General features: G+C 49.2%; 1 protein-coding gene across 3 annotated transcripts; it reads right to left on the bottom strand.

Annotated features, from left to right (window-relative positions):
- Positions 1-5,013: 5,013 nt before the first annotated feature.
- Positions 5,014-21,196, bottom strand: IL1RN (interleukin 1 receptor antagonist). Of its 3 annotated transcripts, none has more exons than XM_036028268.1 (5): positions 21,053-21,196; positions 9,674-9,725; positions 7,952-8,040; positions 6,852-6,964; positions 5,014-5,823 (listed from the first exon to the last, which is right to left on the bottom strand). In XM_036028268.1, exons 1-5 carry the CDS (start codon positions 21,060-21,062, stop codon positions 5,611-5,613), a joined length of 477 nt encoding a protein of 158 aa, XP_035884161.1. In that variant the 5' UTR covers positions 21,063-21,196; the 3' UTR covers positions 5,014-5,610. The 3 variants fall into 3 exon arrangements, with proteins under 3 accessions (XP_035884161.1, XP_035884162.1, XP_028372656.1); XM_036028269.1 differs by lacking the exon at positions 21,053-21,196 and adding an exon at positions 9,866-9,956; XM_028516855.2 differs by lacking the exon at positions 21,053-21,196 and having other exon boundaries at positions 9,674-9,848.
- Positions 21,197-22,618: the final 1,422 nt, after the last annotated feature.

The raw sequence follows: 22,618 nt of genomic DNA on the forward strand, positions 1-22,618 counted from the left end.
GTGCCACTGGTATAATTGGGTTGTGCTCTGGTGTGGTCTGAAGTTTACCAATGACTGTGTTGGTTCTGGGGCTTCTTGGAAGACCCTCCAGTACAGGTCAATGCCAGACACTGCCTGGTCTTGGGCTACCTGTCTGGAGCTACCAAGTGATCTTCAGTTTGTGGCTGCCTCTGCTGGGGATGGGTGCACGTGGGAGGGTCCAAGCTGCATATCAAGCCTGGCTTCCACTAGCTCTGACCCCACGGTCAGGTCAGCAAAAGGCCCAAGACACCCAGAGATCTGCTTCTGCCTGCCTGCTGCCTGTTAGTCACGGTCCTTGGGAGAGCCTCTGGTGGGGCACAAGTTGAATGAGTTGCATGAGATAGGTTCTCAGTGAGTCATCAGGTGGGGGCAAGTTGTGTTTACCAGGTTGATACAGATTACACTCAGTGACAGTGCTGGGTCTGAGGCCACTCAGCAAAAGCCTCAGGGTGGTGGGCCAGAGTCTCAGGGGGTCATCAGGATGAGGCCAGCAGAGTTTACCAGACTAAAACAGACCAAGATCTGGCCATGTGTTGGGAGGGCTCCTCACAGGAATGGAGGCACCTCCCAGGCACAGGGGAAAACACGGCCCCTCTCCAGCCCTACAGCTCAGTCTCTTTTCATGTAACTCTGGCACTGTTCAAGCCTGTCCAATTTTCCTCAAGAGCTCCTCAGTAAGGTCTGCACACAGGCTCAGGCTGGAGTCCTCCAAAGACCTCTCCACTGGGAGTGACCCTGGCAGGGTGGTCCTCTAGGAGTCAGCAGGGAGAGACTAGTGGCACTCCCCAGGATGATGCTATGTGGACGGGAATGCTTGACCCAGGGAAGATGACATTTGCAGGTGGTGTGGGAGAGAGACCCAGCATAAGGACACTTGCTGCTGTCACTCTAGCCTTCTCCCAACATCCGTGCCTCTCAACTTCTCCCTTTATGACTCTGGTCCATCCCAAGCTGCTGCCCCTCTGTCAGAGCCCAGGGTGAGTGCCTCAGCTGAGATTGTGTGTGCTGGTCCTTCAAGAGAGCTGTCCCACTTCTCACTAAGACAGGTAGAAGCCCCACTGATTTTCACAGCCAGATATTGTGTGGGCTTCTCTTGCTGGCTCTAGTGCTGTGGGGTAGGGACACTAGAATGGGGCTGAGACCCTTTGCTCCTCTGCAGTGATCCTCCTCAGCCCAGATAGCCCTCTGGATTCTCACCTCCCACATATGGGTGTGGGGCCAACTCCTTTTGCATCTGTGCTTTTCCTACTGGTCTTGATGCAGGTTCCTCTGTAAAACCTTTCTTGTAAGACTTCTGTTCAGCTAGTCTTCAAATGGTTATCCATGTTGATTGTTCTGTTCTTTAGCCACTACTCTGATACTGTCCTGAGGGAGGTCAGTGTAACTAGTACCTACTCTGCTACTCTGCTGCCATCTCACCCCGCTCTCAACATTTAAGCTTTTTCAGTTTGAGGCCAAGAACCCCACAGATGCGTTTCACTATCTCTCCAAACTTTTCTGAGCACTGGGCTTATCGTGAGGCATGCTGAGGTTTGCCACTATGATTTAGAGATTTCATAGTTATGTGAAGATAAAACACAAAATTATTTGGTTTTCCCAAGATTTGCAGCAATTTGACCTCAACTTAACACCTGCTATTATAGCACACTTTATGCCAAAAAAGAAAAAATGAAACTTGAACTGCATCTTAACCAGAGAAAGTGGAACAAACCTTCTTCTCCCTTCAACTCAAACTTAAATACAGTCAGAATATACTGTGACTTGGTGGAGTCTTTTTATCTCGTGAAAGGCCAACTCTCTCCTTTGCATTTTCAGAAGCTCCAGACAGAGCCCCAGTGAGGAAGCAGCTGGGAGAACTTGACTTCAGGGTCCTTGAATCAAGCCCTGGGCCTGGCAGGTTGATGTCATGGCTTCATCCCCCAGACACCACAAACCAGTCCTGAGGCTGGGGGTTTGTACTGCACTGGCATAATTTTTTAAAGACTCTGCAGGTGAGCCTAATGAGAACACAGATTAGTCTAATCCCTACCTCCTTAAGTGAGAAATTGAGTGGAGTTTGCCTGACCACAGTCACCTTGTTCATTAGTGGGGAAGCCCTGAGTAGACTTGAAAGCCTTGAAGACTGGAGTGCTGTGTATTCAGTTTCAACCTTTCATCTGGGCTGTTCCTATTGGTTTATCAGTATTCTGTGACTTTATTGTGTAGGCAGGCCTGCATATGACAGGAAGGCCACATTCCTCTGGGATTCTCATCCACCTTCCATCTCTGCACTTTCTCTCCTACCTGAAACCCCCACCTCCCATCACCCTTGCACATTCCCCCTAATTGTACAGAAGCCTCACTGCAGCATGCTGCCCAAGCCTGGGTCTCTGGCCCATATCCCTGGCCTGAGTTATGCCAAGGAGCAAGAGGTGGCCTCCACGTACCCACTCTGGGTGGTTGATTTCTTCACAGCAGGCTCAGTAGCCTACCCATGCCAAACTCAATGTGTCCATATCCAATTGTTTTAAACATCACCCAACCAAGCAGAATTTTAGCCATTTAGAGCCTGCCTGCTTTTCACTTCCCTCGAAACTGTACTGAACATCTGCCAGACATAGATAAGCTCAGGCCACAAAGACCTCAAGCTCTGCTGTCCTTTGGTGTTCTCTGTCCCCGAGATTCCCAATGTGTCCAGACACATGAGCCCCATTTCCCCCTTCCCCTCCCTCAGCCCTGTGCCTTCCTGTCCTCTAAGCTACAACCACTGAGTGGCCTCTGGACTGATTCCTACTGTGGAGGCTCCCCAAAGTAGCCTGTCAAAGCATCACCAGTCAAGGTTGAGTGTGTCTTCACAACCTCATGCTCATATTTCATTCCTCTAAAGCCCCAAACCGCAGGAACCTCCTAACTCTAGGCCTTTCCCTTTTTCTAGTCTTTTTTCAAAACTCTGATAGCCCAAGTCCCCTGCCTTCTCAAATGTTCTGACCCAGGGATTGCATTAATTCCTATTGGTTTATCAGTAGCGAATTCATTTATTCACCAAATGTTTACTGAGCATGCAGGGCATGCTGACCACTGATCTGGGTGCCTGGCATGTGTCACAGAAGAAAACATGGAAACCCCTGCATGTGTGGAGCAGATGTTCTAGGATGACTGTGGCTCCCAGCCCTTGCTGTCCTGGAGAACTCTGCCCTCGGCGAAGAGGTGCTGAGATGGAGGTCTCACTGTCATCAGTGAGGTGGAGGGAAGTGCTGTACTTTAAAGGTGACCTTCTCAGACTTTAACCCATGTAGAATCACCTGGAGATTGCTCAGGATTAGGCCCTAAGTCAGTGCATCTGGCCTGAGGGCTGGGGTGTTACATTTTCCCTCCTGAATGCTGCTGCTCCTAGTCTTCAGACAGCACTTTGAGCAACAATGCTTTAAAGTGGATTGCTTTGGGTGTTGACTCTTCCAGGATCAATACTAGTAAAAGTAATGGTAGTACCTACCACAGAAGGGCCCTGCACAGATTAAATGGGGCAACTCCACCCTGTGCGTTAGCAATGAGGAAACTGAGGCTCCAAGACCTTATCTTGTCCAGGACCATGCATCCAAACAGGAAGTGGCTCCAGGGTCCCAGGGCTTTCGCCCTGCCTCACCTGGAATAACCTCATCACATGAAGCATCTGAAGGGCAGGATGGCCGCAGAGAATCACGTGTTCACTGCTGTTGTTACCAGTCATCCTTGAGTGGTTTTCTGCCTTGAACTTCCCCCTTTGTCTGGACTGGAAACATGACCTCACAGGCTCTTTTTATCACACAGCATTGCACCTGTATCACCTCATTTCATCCAGGTATGGTCCCGGTGGAGCAGGCATGGCTGCTTCCACTCAACACATGAGGAAGAGAAGCTGAGATGGGCAACCTCTTTGACCTCATTGTCATCACAGGATCTGAGATCTGGACAAGATCGTGAAGATTTTCTCCAATCGGTTGGTTTTTAACCTGCTGAACGTAGTTTGTTCTTAGCAATGAGATCTTCTCCAGTAACACTGGGCAGTCCGGCTTGTGAGCAGGAAGCCGAATGGGGTGAGGGGTGGAGCCCAGCTGCTCAGCCTCATTTAATGAGGTTCCTCCCCAGGCACCTGGGAGAGGGTCCTAGGGAGCCCCCTGTGGAAGCCAGATCGAAGTCAGCTCTCCTGGAGCAGGCAGGGCTTCTGGCCCAGCTAGGCCTGACTCCAGGACTCCCGGCAGGAGGGACGGCAGCACGCCCTGTTCGCCTGTTAGCCGAGGGACCTCTGATGAGCAGTCATTCTTCGGGTTTAGCATGTCCACCTCACGGCACCAAATGTGACGTTCCCCGTGTTGATCCTGTCGTGTCCCAGATGACTCTCCCTCACATCCGGGGATGGGCTTTTTATTTGTTGGGCATTTTAAAATTGAAATACAGCACACGTACAGAAAACTGCCTGATCATGTCTGTGCCAAGAAATAGCATGTTGCCTGGATCCTCACAGCTCCGGCGGCCCCGGCTGACCCTCCATGTCCCTGAGCCACCACTGCCGGTGGTCGGGGGAGGCCATGTTTTTGTTGCACTTCTCCCCTTCTTGTCCAGACACCCCTCCACACAGCTGCTCAATTCTGCCTATGTTGAGCTCCACATAAGTGGAATCTTCTCTCTGCTCCTGTGACGTTTGTCCCCATAGTGTGGGCAAGGCTCACCCATTTGGTTCTGTGCTGCTGGCTGTGGTTCATCTTTTTATTTTTTTTCTGTTGAGCTGGATTGTATGAACACACAGGATCCACTCTTCTGTGACAGGGGTTGGGTTGTTTCCGGTTTGGGACTATTGTGGACAAGGCTGCCACACACCTTCCTGCAGGGAGACTTGGTCTCCAGCGTCCAGGGAGAGCGAGGCCCAAGGAGAGAAGAACTCAGAGGAGAAGCAGCCAGGCTGGCCCGGGGCAAGGAGGCCCTCAGCCTTTCCATTTCGCAGCACTCGCCCCAGAGCCATAGACACAGCCAACAAAGTAGATGCATTCTCAAGGTTTATTGTAAACAGAGAAGTAATTTGATTTCCCAACCTCTTCTACAAAGGATATAATGCCCAAATAAAGTACTCTTTAAACTTGGATAAAGTAGGCTTTTAAAAAATATCATGAAATCCTTATTTTTCTTTTTGTCACAGAGCCTAACATTGCTGCTGTCCCAAAGTTTGCAAAACAAGGTTTGGGAGCCACTTGGTGGGAGATGAGTGAGTGGCCCTGGGGACCTGGAACATGGATGGGGGCAGGAGGGGGAGCTGGGAGAGGAAAGCAGTGGTGTCAGGCTGGCCAGGTGGCCCAGGTGTTATCGGGAAGGCACAGGGGACACTGAAAGAAGGACTGTGAGCTGTGTTGTGCTTCAAGTTGCACTTTAGAAAGACCACTATAGAGGCAGCAGGAAGGCTACGTTAGCTGAGAGGCTGGAGACAGAGTCCTCACACCAGGGCCCCTGTAGTTTCTTTGAGGGTCCACCAGCAAAGGCTGTATTTCTCAGAGCCCTGCGACAACTGGGACCACAGGAAGGGTGGAGAAGCGTCTGGAGTCATAGCGGTGCTGGCAGCAGGGCGGTGGTGTGGCGGCACCACTAGTTCTGCTGGAAGTAGAACTTGGTGACTTTGATGGCTTCCTTGGGTGTGTTGGTGAGGCTGACTGGCTGGTCTGCCTCCAGCTCTGTGCAGAGGAACCAGCCGGGGCAGGCGGCGGACTCAAAGCTGGTAGTGGGGCCATTCTCTGAGCGGATGAAGGTGAAGCGCTTGTCCTCCTCCCTGGTCCTGCTCAGGTCAGTGATGTTGACCTCCTGGAAGCCAAGAGATGAGCAGGTGAGAGCTCCTGTGCCGCCAACCCCTCCAGCCCACAGTAAGTGCCAGAGAAATGCAGACTGGAGACCCCTGCAGGAGACTACACATCCCATCCTCACACCTTAGCTTGGGGAAATCTGGCCACTGTCTCCAGGGGTCAAAAAGCTTAATGAACAGGTGGCACCATCAGCAGAGACCCTGGCCTGTGGAGGCTGAGGTGTGCGGGCCTACACCTCCAAGGATGGGGCAGTGCAGGAGGTGGGCAGAGCATCGCAGTCCACTCAACACCATCCCACTCCACACAGAGCAGGCAGTCACTCTCAGAAAAAGTGCCCTGCCTACTAGTGGAGTGACCTGACAGTGCCACTGTTATGGCCACTGTGGGTCAAGGTTCACATTTGGGTTAATAGTTGTTCCAACAAGCTCCTGAGACAAAGCTATCTTTTTTGAGGGCAGCCCATTAACACTGCATGGGACCCAGGTGTGTGGGGCCCTGGATGGGATGCCCACCCACGGTCTGAGTGGACAAGGATTGGGAGAAAGAGGCCCTAGATGGGGGCTTTACTGGAAGAGGTCAAGTCTAATCAGGTTGGAGGCCCCCAGACAAGAGAGTGGTGCACAGAGATTGAAGTTGTCAAATGAGCCTCCCCCACTGCTGACCACTATACAGTCCCCTCCTGCACTGAGGCTGGACTCAGCCACCTGATGGGCTTCAGCTAAGGGGACATTAGCAGTATGATGCAAGCAGGCATTTAAAAAGTGCTTGTGTTTTCTGGAAAATCCTTCTTGGAAACTAGAGGCAATGCTGTAAAGATGCCAATGCTGAACACGGAATACTGGAGACCACGGGGAAGAGCCTACAGGGGAGAAACCATCCTGATGCCCCAGCCAAGCTCCCTGCTGGATGCAGCTGCAGCACTGGCCCTGGGAAACAGGACTGACAACCGCGGAATCACGAGAAAGGACATACTGTGGTTGTTTGAAGCCACTGGGGTCGGGGTGGCTGTCATCTGAGGCAGGTCCTTACCTCCAACTGGAGCCGGATCTCATTGCCGACATTGACACAGGCCAGGCACAACTTCCTGCCGTGGATCCCCAGGAACATAGTATGTGGCTCAACGGGCACCACGTCTATCTCCTCTGGGGAAGAGCAGAGGGGAAGGTCAGGTTGTAGAGAGGAGGAGGCACAGATGGAGAAGAGCCCAGACTCTCTGGGGCTTTTCTGTCCCACTAATTACACCCAAGGTCATGAGCACAGTGAGGCCCTATCTTTTTGGTCTGCATCTAAACAGAAGATCCAACCAAGAACAACCACCTTCACATCTCAGGAACAAAGCTGCCTAGGTTCTGCTCCATGTGATTTCTCTCCTTCCTTCAATCCCTGGGACACCTGTGCTCCAGGTCAATAGGTGTGCTGCTCATGATCAGGGGAAAATCGCACACAAGGTCGTGAGCGGGGCCCCAGGGCTTGGTGGCTTTGAACCCACTTCTCTCTTCAGTGGTCTCAGGGCCTCATGCAGCAGTAAAGCCAAGCCCTTCTGCTTTAGCATGTTTACTAGGAGCAATACAGGACTGGAAATGCAGGCCTTGCCCTCCCGCAGGATGAGGGTTGGGGAGAACAGGGGAGGGGAAGGGTGGGGAGGTGAAGATGACGCATCCAAGAAGGCCAGTGCTGGACCTCCCCCCACACCTGCCCTCATTGTACTAAAGGGAAAACTGAGGAACAGACTGGGGGCAGCTGCCCGAGTTCATCTGGCTTATGTAGGATGTGGCCCAGGGCCTGCTCAATGTGTGTCCACAAATAAGGGACATGGCCCCACTTGCGTGGTGTGTTTGTAGTGAGCGAGTTTGAGTTTAAACACAAAGGGACCCAGGGGCTGACTGGGCACAGGAGGAAGGAAAGGTCCCTCTTGCCTCCTGCCCCCAAACCCCAAGCTGTGGCCCTGGGATCACTGGGCCTGCAGGAGGTGGCTCCCCACCTAGGCTTTCCCCCTCCCTGCCCTCACATGTCCCTCCGATGGCCAGCCTCCCCAGCAGGATCATGGTGTCACACAGAGGCCACAACACTGTAGACCCCAGGCAGAGCGACCTAGAGCCCACACAACAGCGTTCCTGGCAACCACTCACCTTCTAAATTGGTATTTGGTCCTTGCAAATACCCGGCAACTAGCTGGTTATTCCTCAGGTAGAAGGTCTTCTGGTTAATATCCCAGATTCTGAAAAGTGAAAGGACCCATAGTACTGGACACTGTTGTGCTGGGCCCTGTGTGCAGGCCCTGCCTGTGTCCCCTGAATTCACTGAGTCTGCACCCAACTTTCTGCCTGGGGAGTGGTGTTTTCGCATACCCATGGCATGAGGGGCAACTGAGGCCAGTGCTACTTAGGGGACAGGCCCAGTACTTGCCCTGCTCTTCCTCCTCCAGTTCCCGGGACAAGTGCCTGGACTTCAGCCCCAGGGAAGCCCCTGCCAGTAGGACTTTATGGGGTGTAGAGTGTCTGGTCTGTTGCCCACATGGCAGCCACCAGCCGCACATGGCTACTGAGCTCTTGAAATGTGGTGCAGCTGAAGATCTGAATTTTTTAATTTTATTTTTATTAATTTAATTTTATTAAGTATTAATTTAAATGTAAACATAGAGTGTCATCTGAGACTAGAAGTTTCAAGAGACAGAGTACCTTGTTGTAACTTGGGAAGGTCTGTCCCCAAGTCTGTCTACCGCCCACCAAGGGCCTGCTCTGGCTCTGGCAGGGGCAGCTGTCCCTGGAAGGGGTCAGCGTCCTATCTAGCTCACCTGATAGTCTGTTTCTGGCTCCAGGTTTTGTCTTCTTGGTAAAGGGTCCCTCCGGCCGTGAGATGGATGTGGGCCTTCTGCTCCCTATTGCCTGCCGGCCTGACCTCAGGCCTGTGCCTCACTCCTGTCCTGGGAGGTGCTGCCAACAGCACCACCTCAGCAGGTGGCTTTGAGGAGCCCAGAGCTTGGTGAGGTGGTCAGGCAAACCATAAAGCTGTTTGCACAAGTAGCCATGGGACCTTTTGTAGTTATTCTTTGTTCTGGGTGCATGCATCTGAAAGGACTAAACAGCCCCTTCTGGAGGCCTCCAGGGACTCCTCCTGGAGCTCCCAGCCCACAAGAGGAGGCAGACCAAACCTTCCCATGTCTAGGAAGGGGAGAACTTCCAGGGGCATGCACACACAGTCTGGCCTGCAGCCTCCGGCCAGAGAAACTCAGCATTGGATGACAAAGTCACCCAGACAAGCTCAGTCATGGGTGACAAGACAGAGGACACCTGTGGTCACATCATAGCCTGCCATCTTCACAACAGTGATGGTGACACCCACAGAACTCCTGGCCCAATTTTTACAAATCACAGCAGTTAGGGGGCCCTTTAGAGCTCACAAAGCACCGTCACACTGCCATCTCCACAACCACTCTGGTGACAGGCAGGAGGGGGTCCTTGTAAACCTGTGTCCACAGATAGGGAAACTGAGGCCCCAGGGGGCAGGATCCTCCACCATGTCAGCACAGACAGGCATTGCTAACCATTACCTAGAACTTGGCACAACCCTGCCCTGGTGCCCTCTCAGCTGCTTTGCCTGGCACACTCACACACTCGGTGCAAACCCCAGCCGGGCTCCTGGGCACGTGCCCATCACTCACTGCCAGGGTATCAGGGAAAGCCAGCCAGGCCTCCAAAGCCAGCCAAGCTTGCACACCTGGGATATTTTGAAACATGAGCCCTGAAGGCCCCCCACACAGCAACCCTCTTTTCCAACCTAATGAACATCGCTTTCCAGCCCAGGCATAGACAGCTGCGACATGCCCACCCCACCTCCTCGGTTGGCCTTACCTGAACGCTTGCATCTTAAAGGGCCTTTTCCCTGACGGGCGGCAGGCTGTCTCTGAAGCAAACAGGAAGAGGAGGAGAGAGATTAGGTGACTTGGGGGGCACCTGCAGATTCCCATCCTGTGGCACCGCTGGCGTCGGGGGACTGCCATTTCGGGCCCAGGGGAGCTGCTTATAAAGAAGATAGTCCCTCACCCAGACCAGAGGTTGCCGCCCTGTCCCACTCTCAGCAACGGAAATGCCCTCAAATTTCCAAAACGAGAAACCCTTGCTGTTGTCACGGTCAGCCCTGATGGGTGTCGCAATGCAGTGTTGTAACCATCCCACTCCCCTCCCCCGGTGCAATTTCCCCAAAGTGGAGATTTCCATTTCCCTTCACTGGGTTCCTGGGAAGAAAGCGCAGTGCAAGCCAAACACGCTCTTCCGTCCGACAGGTGTCCAGAGACTGTGTGTTGACGTAAAACAAATTTGAGTAGAAATGTCCCCTTTCCTAATGCTGAGTGGCAGGGCCAAGGCACAGGGACTGTCTCGTGTCCTGTTGTGTCCCGTGCAGGAAGGACAACCTTGCTGGACTCTGGGCCAGGGACAGTGAACATTCTGTGAAAAGCACCAAATAGTAAACATTTTAGGATGTGTGGGCCATGCAGTCTCGTGATCACTGAACTCAATGTCAGAGTTTAAAAGCAGTAGAAATTCTGTAAACAAACAAGCTGGTGGGGTTCCATCTGACTTTATTTACAGAAACCGGTAGCGGTGGATTTGCCTGAAGGTTTCTGGCTCCTGCTTCCAAGACAGCTTCCTGGGAGGCGCTCTGACGCCAGCTCTGCCCTGTTGTCCACAGCTCTCAATTACGGTCTTGAGACACTGGGGGGGACTCAGAACTGGGCTAGAAATGGACCCAAATTCTACCTCTGCCACTTGCCTATAGTCACATGTGTGGCCTTGAACAAGTCACTTCACTGATTTGGGCCTCTGCCTCCTCATGCCCAGAATGAGGTCAGTAGTGTCTTCCTCACAGTGTGAGGAGGGAGATGAGGGGAGGGGAAAGAGAGGGGGAAAGGAGGGGAAGAGGAAAGAGAGGGAAGAGAGAGGGAAAAAGAAGAGGAAGAGGAAGAGGAAAGGAAAGGAAAGGAAAGGAAAGGAAAGGAAAGGAAAGGAAAGGAAAGGAAAGGAAAGGAAAGGAAAGGAAGAGGAGGAGAGGGGGGTTGGAAGGGGAAAATTCTGGCCCAGAGTGGACACTAATAAACATTAACTTCCTTCCTTACTACCTCCTAGAGAGTTAGGGAAAGGTAAACACACTTGTATTTATGGGTAGAAAAAAGACAAGGAGAGTTTCTACTTGACCTGCATGACGGGAGTACACATGTCAGCGCAGAAACAGATCGTAGCATTTCAGGACTGGATGTGAGCTCAGCAACCCTCTCTCCCCCATCACTCTTTCAAAGAAGACGCAGAAAGACCCAAGAAGGAAAGGGGCCTGCCCAAGTCACACAGTTCATTAATGGCACAAGTAGGACCCCCAGCCAGCTGTCCTCCTGCAGCAGTCGATATGATGAGTCTGACTTGATTTTCAACAAACAATCCGAGTCTCTGTCCAAATGAGGGTAAACCCTTCAAAGAGGAAGGCTACACTGGATATTTGAAAGTTGTTAAGAGAATAGATCTTAAAAGTTCTCATCATAAGAAAAAAATTCTATGACCTGTATCGTGACAAACAAATCATTATGTTCTACACCTGAAGCCAATATAATCTGCCAACTATACCTCAATAAGAAAATGAAGAGGAAGGTTACAAAAGAATTTCCCATACCTTCAAAGAGCTCATGAGAGCAAATGGAATATTTATGCAAAAGTTGTATCACCTCCCTAGGTGTTTGCTTGGAGAGACAAATAGCCCTGTGATTTGGGAGTCGTCCAGCCCTGAAACACATTTGAGAAATGGTATCTCCCTTTGAGGGCCAAGGGGCTGCTTTATTGTCTTTGTTGGCTTTGCGGGGTGCCGCCTGAAGGAGGTGGTGCATATGAACCCACAGTCAAGGTCCTCCCATAGTTCGGCTCCTGGGAATGCTCTGCAGTCCCCAACCCAAATTCAGAGGCAGATTTCCCCTGCAGAGCAGAAGCCATGAGTTCCCACCTTTCCGAGGTATGTGCCCTTTGGCCAGTGTGCCCAAGAAGTGACCCACAGGCCTTTCTGGGTCTGGAGTGGGCATCCTGGGGCTAAGCTTGACGTCAGGGAATCTGGACTGCATCTTCCGATGTCATTCACGAGCTGGGCCACCCAGGCTATGTGCCCAAGCTCTCTTGGTCCAAGTTTCATTATGGATTAGCTGGGGCTAATAGAATAGAAGGTTTGTCATGCATCACTATGAGACCTGAGGTACTGAATATGGTGAACTTAGCCCTGACCTTGGCACATAGGAAATACTCAGTAGGTTGCCATTGAGTGTGCATTTCATCCTAAGTAAAGGGGGTAAGGTCAATCAGAATGTGCGTGACCCAGTCAGCCCTGCCCTGTATTGTGGTCCTCACTCCCTGGGGTGATGAGGAAGTAGGGGGAGGAGAAGCTGCCTCCTTCTCTTCATGCTTCTGGCCACAATTCCACTCTTGGTTCCATCTTAAAACAGTTGGTGTCCCTATGATTTCTGCCCACAGGAAATCTCTGACTAACTTTATTCTCAGTTATGGCGCTCCGTGCCTCACTCTGCTTCCTGAGTTAAGTTTAATGACTGCATCATGTAGTGGACTTGGCCCTCCCTGTGGGGCCCTCGCCTTTCCCGCTGAGCTCCAGGCACCACAGTTGTGTCTAGCGCCTTCCACATGCTGAGCCCTGCTCGACTATGTGCTTGTGAGAGCAGAAATGACCAAGTACCACTTATAGGGAGATCGGAAAAGCAGGCTGTCTGGGTCCTTGGAGTGGCACTGGGCAGGTCTCCAGGGACTGCAGGGGGAGCCCTAATTGTTGTGCCTATACAGCGTTCAGCACAGAGACACTCACATAAATGCCACCTTTCTCAATTTCAGTTCATTGCCTCTCTCAGTCCTAGAGTTTACATTTGGTTCCTTTCTTGTATAGTTTCCAGTTCTCTGCCAAAATTTCACTCTCATCTTTTAAATTCCTCAACATTTTATTTGTGGTTCATGTAAAGGCTGCCCCTGATGACTCCCTCATTTGAACCCCCCTCTGGGCCTCCTCCTATTGCCTGTTTTCTCTTGTGCACAGGGGGCCTGGTCTGTGCCTGAGTACTTTTTGCTGACTGCTGGACACCCTATAACATACACTGTCAGGATCACACGAGGCTCTGGATGAAGCTGTCTCCCTTTGGCTCCACCGGGCAGTGCGGCCAGGGTGCTGCAGCCCAGGCACCTTTCCCCCAGGCAGGGCTGGAGAGGACTCAGCAGGTGTGCAGGCTGCTCCACTTCGTCACTCCTGACCCTCTGGGGTCCCAGCCCAGCCCTGGGGTGTTTATCGGGGCCTCTCCTCCTCAGTGGAGATAAAGGCAAATGTTATCTTCCTTGCCCCCAAGACTGATGAGTGTGTGCAAAGATCAGCGGCAGCTTTTGAAACCAGCAAATGCTTCTGGGGTAAAGGCCCAGATGCCAAGCTCTAACTCCCTGGACCTTCTCAGTGCCTCAAAGCCTTGGCCAGATACCTTTTGGTAAAGATGGTGGCATAGATAAACACGGTCCTGGAAATCTCCCACAACCACATCAATATTATAACTAAATTACAGGATGATCATCATTCAAAACTACCTAAAATGTAGCTGAACGGAAGTAGTCCTACGACCAGGGATTTAAAGAAGAAGCTACACAGAGACTGGTAGGAGGGGCAGAGATGCAGAACACACTGGTCCCACACCCACGTGTAGTGTTTTAAAATTGGGAGGGATATCTCAACTGCAGAGGTCCTCTCTGAGGAGTGAGGGGTCCTAGCCCCACACCAGGCCTCCCAGCCCAGGGTTCCGGTGCTGGGAAGAGAAGTCCCTGTGATTTCTGCCTGTAAAAGCCAGAGGAGATGGAGGCTGAGTGAGACAGAGGGCTTCTGAGGTCCCAGGCATTCCTCCTAAAGGGCCCATGCACAGACTCGCTCAGACTCACTCCCTCAGAGCTCCAGCGCTAGGGTGGCAGCTCAAAAGGTACCAGGGACATACAGGGAAGAACTAAATAGTCCAACATTGGGGTGAGAGCTGTGCGGGAACAACTTTCTCCCAGACAAAAGTGCTGGAAGAGGCCATTGTCCCTTTTCTGACCCCTCCCCCTATAGAGCCACAGAGCAGTGGGCACAGAATCTGAGACTCAATCACCTAGGTAACACTGTTCTCCCCACCCTGGTGGTTCCCTGAGGCTCTGCCTCACCCAACTTGTGGGCCCACTCAAGCCGTTTCCAGTGGCTTTTCCATATAAATGGCTTCTCTTGCCTTATGGTTTGGACTTTCCTAAGATCTCTCAAAAAAGCAACATCTGGCCTCTGTGTACCCCATACCTCTTGCTAAGTGGCCCAAAGCCCAGTACTAGAAGTAGCTGGCCTTGGTTCACATTTTGGCCTTTGCTGAGCACCTCCAAGCCCAGCATAATTAGCATCCATCTGCACATGGCATTGTAGCTCATGCTGAGAGGCCTAAGGCAGGGCACAGGTGGTGGCTGACCTTGCACCTTCTAGGATGCCACAGAGCCAATGCACCCAGTGGAGAGCTTAAGACTACGCTGGATTACAACCCTACCATCTCCATGAGTGACACACTCAAGCAGGTGGGAGGACCAAAACCCCACTGAAGCAAATTCTGCTCTATCGGGTTGACTCCTGCACAGAAGCTCCTCTGCTGTAGTAATAGCCTGTCCTCACAGCTGGTCAGCCTGGGGGTCAATCTGTCTCAGTGATGCCAACAATAATCAAAGCTCAAATACAACAGGACAGTGCACACAGCCCATATAGGGTGAACCTGGAGAGCCCAGCTCCGGTGATCAGGGAGGCTGTGCCACTGGCCCTACAGGACACCTGCTACACAAGGCCACTCTATCAAGTCTGAGAGACATAGCAGCTCCACCTAATACACAGAAGCAAACATAGGGAAGCAGATAAAATGTGGAGACAAAGAAACAGGTCCAAAATGAAAGAACAGGCAAAATCTCCAGAAAAAGGACTAAATGAAATGGAGATAAGCAAACTTCCATATACAAAATTCAAAACAATGGTTATAAGGATGCTCAAGAAACTTAGTGAGAACTTTAAGGAACTTAATGGAACTTCGATAGCATGAAAAAGGACATAGAAACTATAAAAAAGAACCAGTCAGAAATGAAGAATATACTAACTGAAATGAGGAATAATTTACAGGGGGGGAAACAACAGTAGAGTAGATGAAGCCAAGTATCAAATCAGTCATTTTTAATATAAGGAAGCCAAAAACAAAAACAAAAAACATCCAGTCAGAATAGCAAAAAGAAAAAAAATAATCCAAAGAAGCAAGAATAGTATAAGGAGCCTCTGGGACAACTTCAAACATTCCAACATTCTCATCATAGGGGTTCCAGAAGAAGAAAAGAGAGCAAGAAATTGAAAATTTATTTGAAAAAATAATGACAGAAAACTTCCCTAACTTGGCAAAGAAAATAGACATACAAGTCCAGGAAGCAAGACAGAGAGTCCCCAACAAGATGAACCCAAAGAAGCCCACTCCAAGATAAATCATAATTAAAATGTAAAAGTTTAAAGACAAAGAGAGAATCTTAAAAGCAGCAAGAGAAAGCAGTTAGTTACCCACAAGGGAGCTCCCATAAGACTATCAGATGATTTCTTAACAGAAACCTTGTATGCCAGAAGGCAGTGGCAAGAAGTATTCAAAGTCCTGAAAAACAAAGACCTACAACCTAGATTACTCTATCCAGAAAAGCTCTTATTTAGAATCAAAGGACACATAAAGAGCATCCAAGACAAGGAAAATCTATAGGAATTAGTTCTTTAAGATAAAAAGGGGGAAAAAGAATTAAAAAATATGAACAATAAAATGGCAATAAATACATATCTATCAACAATTGAAGCTAAACAACAAAGTAAACAAAAAAGCAAATAGAAACAAACTCATAGATACAAATAACTTTTTGAAGGTTGCCAAATAGGAGGGATATGAGAGAGGTATGAAAAAGTGAGGGGATAGAGAAGTACAAATTGGTTGTTACAGATAATTATGGGGATGTAAGTACAGTGTAGGGAATACAGTCAATAATATTCTAATAACTATGTATACTGTCAGATGAGTATGAGATTTATTGAGATGATCACTTACTAAGTTACATAATGTCTAATCACTGGAGTATAGACCTGAAACAAATGTAATAATGTATGTCAACTGTAATTAAAAAATAAAAAATGGTTTTTTGGAAAGCCTTGGCAATTCTTTGATGCCCTCAGATAGTTTTGAAATACATTTTGACTAGCTTTACCAGGTGTCCCAGCAGGAAGGCTGGTTGGTCCTAAACAGGCTAGGCCAGAGGTAGAATCTAATGCTGCCTGGTTTTTAAGTCTTATTATTCATGATTCTGGACTCTGAGCAGCGTTTGGGGAGAAGAAATGTTTAAGTTTGGGCAGAAACCCGAAGAGGAAGGGCTGCACACCAGGGAGCAGGGAACTCACGTCCAAGTAAACTAGAGGGTGACATTGTCAGATTCATTTTAAGACCATCCTGGGCACAGTGGACGGGTGGATGAGACGTGGATTGTGGTTTGTGAAGACTGAGCTTGAAGGCAGGGTGGTGGCATGCTGGCAAATGTTTGACAGCTAGGTCTCAAAAACAAAACATTTTGATTTGAAGCAATCGCTAATTTTTCTGCTGTAAGTGCCTTCTCTGTGGATGATTTCAAGCCACCAGCATGACGTCATGGAGTGCGTAGTTGGGAAGGGATGTGCACAGTCGGGCCTTGCTGGCCCCAGCACCCCACAGAGGCAAGGAGTTCTGACTGCTCTGCAGTCTTTCCAGAGAGAAATCATCCCCTTTCCCAACTCTGACCTTATCCTTCCTCAGCCCAGTGGCTTGCCCACAGGTCCTGTCCCCTTGCAGACAGGAAACCTATCTGTAGGAAAACAGTTCCTACTGACAAATCCAGTTTATGAGGAAACCTAAATGAACCTCAGTGCAAACATTTTTAGCTGCGCCTCCATGTCATCCAGGCACCATTAGTATAGGTTTAAGCAGTTAGCTTTGGGTGGGCAGGTGTGCACCTTAAATTGTACTGACTAAATCTCATACTGAGGTTCTTCAGCCAACTCTTGAGTGCCTGAGTGTTATAGCACACAGCATGCAATACTGGCAGTATTGTTGTCCAAACTGTATAAATTTTTCTAAGATAATGGTGTGAAGACTTCAGTTGCTTCCTCCATGAGAGGGTAAGTACCTCAGTCCACAGAGTCAGGAGGGACAATACAATACGATCTGTCACCCTCTCTGTCAGTCTCCATCTACTCAGCCCTGCTTTGTGGCTAAGTCCATTTTAGCCAAATCAGCAGCTTACTGGATGCTCCCTACATTAGCAGGTCAGGTTTAGTGACTTTCTCCTGGGCATCTCTGCCCTCCGAGCTGCAGCATCAGGGTAACCATAGCTGCCTTCCAGCCAGTGAAGGGCCATCAGGAGAGTATGTAGAAAGTCAACCATCACATTCCCTGCTTCATAAGAAGCCTGCTCTCCTTCCAGGTACAAGTAATCAGCTGGCAGTGAGTCCTTCTTCAGTTTCTTCCAAGATGGTTTTGGTCCAGCAGTTTCTGGGTTTGATATTGATCTGCATTGAAAGCCATTTTTTTAAAAGTCCAGTTATCTCATGTTTCCAGAGGTACATGTCTGCTCTTGCTGTCTTGGCTCTGACTATAAGCTTCATGAGGCAGCTTCTCCAGGGGCAGGAGAGGAGCAGGAACTCGTGCTCAGCTTCTGTGTTCTCCTCTCTCACACAGATATCGCTTGGTCCTCATAACAATAATAGTAAGCAGTGCAAGTTGGGCACATTTACACCCACTTCTGAGATGGGTAAATACATATAATCACTCTAAAGAACAAGAAATCAAGGCTCAGAAATATTCAATCTCTTGCCCATAGTCTGAGGCAGGATTTGAACCCAGTTCCTGTATTCCTCCCTACAGCATCTGGCTTTTCTTCTCTGCTTCACATCACAGTTCACAGAAGCAAGCAAATTACATTTGTTTTTATGGTGTTCCTATCACCTTCAATTCATATCTTACAGAACAGCAATTTATTCCAGAGTTGCTTTGAAATTGTATTTTCTTTCTTCCTTTTTTTTTGTATAAGAAAAGCATGATTCTAAAACCTTACATGGGTTAAAGAGAAAGCTCTTTAACTGCTTACAGATAAGATGGCCAGTTGCCCTGGTCTTTAGGACTTGCACAGTTTCAGTACTAAAAGTCTCACATTTTGGGAACCCCTCAGTCCCTGGAAAACTGATATAGTTACCATATTACATGAACTTTTAAAAAGTGCTGACGCCATCTGGTGGCTCATGCCCTAAATTGCAGGCACAATTAACAAGCATTGTACCTTGTCTGTTCAACGTGTTGTTAGTAGCAGAGATGTACACGATCCATTCTATTAGATTAATAGACAGATAGATAGAACACACAAAAGCACCCCCCAAATCCAAGTCTTCCACTCAAGAGACCATAATAGATACAACAGCGATCAATTAATTTAATTTAGCTATTCATACCTAATTGCCTCCAACTATGTAATCATTATGTGGTCAATATTTAGAAGCTTAAAATTGTTTTCAAATTGGGTCTTAAAAAGGATTTACCCTGAGGTCAGATCTGTAGGGAGGATGCAGCAGTCCAGTGAGGTAGATGACTTGCCCAAGGTGTACATTGGGTGGCCCCATCTTCATCCTGCTCCTCTGTCCTCACTTTCCCTGCTCTTCAATCAAACCATGAATCTCTCCATGCTGTTGCTTCCTAGAGCCCTGCTCTGCCTGGCAGCTGTGGTGCTATCTATGCCTCTGGCCTTAGATGGAGAAGGTGATTCCTCCTCCCAGGAAGCATGGTGTCCTCACTGGGCTTACATGCACAGTTTCATGAATTTGATCCTATTCAAGTATATATACATTTATTTAGCACCTATGTGCCAGTTGAAAATATTTTGGAAGGAACCCTTTTTAAGTATAGTGATTTTTTCATGGTATATCACTGGTTCTGGGAGTGGTTCCAGCACTCTCCTTTACATATCCGAAGAATGCATAGGACCATGGTCTCAGATTAACACACCTCACGAGAGACTGCTACACCCACAGAGGAAAGAAGGAGGACTTGCTGCCCTAGGAGCAGTTGCTTGTGGTTTACAAAGCACTTCTCCCTTCATGATCTCATTCGGCCTCCGGCCCCTCCAGCATAGTCCAGTGGGGAGACAGACTGTCTGCAGGCAAGCCTGACTCTTCCCCTTATAGCGACTGTCTAGCCTTGGGCAAAACACTTAACCTCTCTAAGCCCCAGTTTCCTCTTCTGGAAATGTGAACAATAGCAGTCCTTCCTCACATGGCTGTTGTGAGGATTAAATGAAATAAACCCAATGAAGAGCTCAGCAGAGCACCTGGCTAGCAGTAAGCATAATGGACATGTTTGCTGTTGCAGGCTCACCTCGGAGATACTGTGGTTTGGGTTCCAGACCACTGCAGTAAAGCAAACATCACAATAAAGTGAGTCATACTTTTTTTTGGCTTTTTGGTGTGTATAAAAGTTATGCTTCTACTGTAGTCTATTAAGTGTGCAATAGCATTATGTCTAAAAAACAGTGTATACACCTTAATTAAAAACACCTCATCGTTAATAACGCTAACCACCCTCTGAGTCTTCAGCAAGTCATAATCATTTTGCTGGTGGAAGGTCTTGCTTTGATGGTGATGGTTGCTGACTGATCAGGGTGGTAGCTGCTGAAGGTTGGGTGGCTTTTCAAATTCTTAAAATAAGACAACAGTGAGGCTTACCACATCAACGGACTCTTCCTTTCACAAACAATTTCTCTGTAGCATGCAGAGCTGTTGGATAGAATTTTACCTGCCATAGAACTTCTTCCAGAATTGCAGTCAGTCCTTTCAAACCCTGCTGCTGATTTGTCAACTCAGTACATGTAATAGTCTCCATGCTTTGTTGTCACTTCAACAATCTTCACAGCATCTTCACCAGGAGCAGATGTGTGACTCTTCCTTTCACCTGAACACTTGGAAGCAGTTGTAGACTCATTCTTGGCCTGACTACAACACTGCTGTGTCTCAGGAAGTAGAGAGGCCCCAGGAGAGGGAGAGAGACTGGGGAACAGCCAGTTGGTGGAGCAGTGAGAATACTCACAACATTGATCAATTTTGATGTCTTATATGGGTTCATTTGTGGTGCCCCAAAACAATTAACGATACCAACATCAAACATCACTGATCACAGATCACCATAACAAATGTAATAATAAAAAGTTTGAAATATTGCAATACCAAAATGTGACACCAAAACATGAAGTGAGCAAATATATGGGAAAAATGGTACCAATTGACTTGCTCGACACAGAGTTGTCACAACCTTCTGTTTGTAAAAAATGCAGTATCTGCAAAGTGCAACAAAATGAGGTACCACAAAATGAGGTGCCTGTATTGTGTCCATGAAACCCTGAAGGTTCGCCAACCTCCTCTTGACATGGAGGAAAGTGAGACCCAGAGGAAAAAGAGTTTACCCATTAGATGCCAACTGAGAATTGGAAACTGGGTCTTCAGACCACCAATCGTAAGATCTTTCTTATGCCCCACACAGATCTTACCCAGAGGTTGCAAGCCAGAAGCCCATGAACTATTTTACTTGATCACTCTACTGTTTTATTTAATCAAAATACTATGCATACCAAAATCAGAATAGCTGACTCTTGAAAAATAAGAAGTTCTGGTCACCTCGGCTGTCATACTAATGAGGGCAAGCATCTGCTGGAACTCACTCATGACAGCCACCACCCTGTCCAGGACCCCTCAGAGCTTGTGGCCTATACCAGCTTCTCTCAGTGTTTCCCAGTGAGCTCACACTGTCCTTTCTCCATTTTACAGAAATATCTCTCTAATTCCCATGACTCTATCAACAGTGGATAATGAGCAAGCCTCATTATTAGGTAGACCTAAGAGCTCCATGGTTTTCCTCATGGCAGCAAGCCTCCTCTGTCCATCTGCTGGCCCAGCGCCATGGCTGCATGGTCTCCTCATGGTGGCTCTCGCCTCCACAGTGGCCAGGTCTCCCAAACAGGCCTGGAGCTTCCACACCTGGAAGCTTGTTCTTCAGAGTCAGGAAGCATTTAGTAAATAGCAGTGTTGGACCTTTTCCAACCCATTTTTCAGATGAAAAAATAGGAGTGGAAGGAGCTTACCTAAAGCCATGAGGAGGACCTGATAGAATACAAGGTCTTCCGAGGTCTTCCAGCCCCTGGTTCCAGACAGAGCTGCTGCACAGAAAGGAGGACACCGGGCAGTACCTGTCCCACCAGTGCCAGCCTAGGACCTGCTGCTCCCTTTTGACTACCTGAGGAGAGGAAGAGGAAGAGCGGCAGCCCGCCTTCCCACACGCCCACACAGGGCTGGTGAGGCCCTGCTGCCAGAAGAGTGACTCAGGCTAACAGAAGCCAAACTGGTTCTGATCCGCACAGAACTGAGGTAACGTGTGAGGCACTGAGCTGGAATGGTGAGCCTGGACATTTGTGTCCACCCTACCCCAACTCTCACCAATCCATGCATGCATCCTACATCCAGACAATACAGAGTGACTTAATCCTATGTGCCAGGCACTCCTCCTGGCACTGGGGAGAAGCTGTCAAGGCTCTGATATGCTAATGGAGGAAGGCAAATGAGAAACAAGTAAACAAATAAACCAACTTCACATGACAGTAAGCGCTACAAGGGAAGTCAAAACATGATGTTTGTAAGGGACGTAGGGAAACTGGTCAGGAAAGACTTCTCAGGGATGACGTTTGAGCTGAGACCTGAATGAGGTCAAAGAAAAGTGTTCCCTGAGGAGGGAACAGGAATCGTGAAGGCCCCTGGCTGTGGTTCTTTGTGGTTGGAGGATCACATGGAGGCCAGTATGGTTGGGAGATTGCTTAGGGAGCAACAGGGCGTCTGTGTCTTTTCCAGTTAACCCCCGGCTCCACATCCTGGTACTGGCATGATGCTGCCCTTCTCTGGAAGACCGCATTGTCTAAACCATCGCCTCTTGGCCATTCAGAACCATAAACTCAGAATCCTTAAAGCCATTGGGTCGGCACATGGGGAAACAGAGGCAAGGTCTCTTTTAGCAGAATGAAAGTCCCAGATCTGTGCTCTGGGCAGGTCCCTTCTGCTCTCTAGGGCTCCATCTGACAGCTGTAAAATAGCCGGCACTCCCCGCCCCACCTTAGAGGAGGGACAGGCTGGAAGGAGGAATGGCAGCCAGACTGTAAAATGCTTTACACACTACATGCATTGAAACAGGGACTTGCTGTGGGTGATACCTTAGCAGAGAGGAAGGGGCAGATGCACCTAGTGGCTGCCTCTGGTGGCTGCCTTCAAACCAATCTCTTCTGTGGGGACAGACAGGTTGTGCTCACTTGCAGAAGGGCTACTCATTAGTAAACATGTCCAGCGGATCTGTTGGTGCCCTTTACACCTCCCTAGCCCTGTTTCTGGGGGCCTGGACTCATGCCCAGTGTCCCTTTGTTCAGTCCACAGGGCCTCAAATCTGGCTGGCAACTGGGTAGGGTGCTGTCCTGGGTGCCAGACCATGGGGACTTCCCACAACCTCACTTCCTGCTCTTCAGCTTGGGCTCACCAGCAAGAACCAAGACCTCTGAGCCTGAGCTGAGGACTTCTGAAGCAGCTTTTGTAGAGAAATGCTTTTCTAAATCAGGAACTAGATTTGTGGACCTGGAAATTTGGGCATTGGGACAGCCAGAGCACCTGCC

The sequence above is a fragment of the Phyllostomus discolor genome, chromosome 6 (assembly GCF_004126475.2).
Source record: "Phyllostomus discolor isolate MPI-MPIP mPhyDis1 chromosome 6, mPhyDis1.pri.v3, whole genome shotgun sequence".
NCBI lineage: Eukaryota > Metazoa > Chordata > Mammalia > Chiroptera > Phyllostomidae > Phyllostomus > Phyllostomus discolor.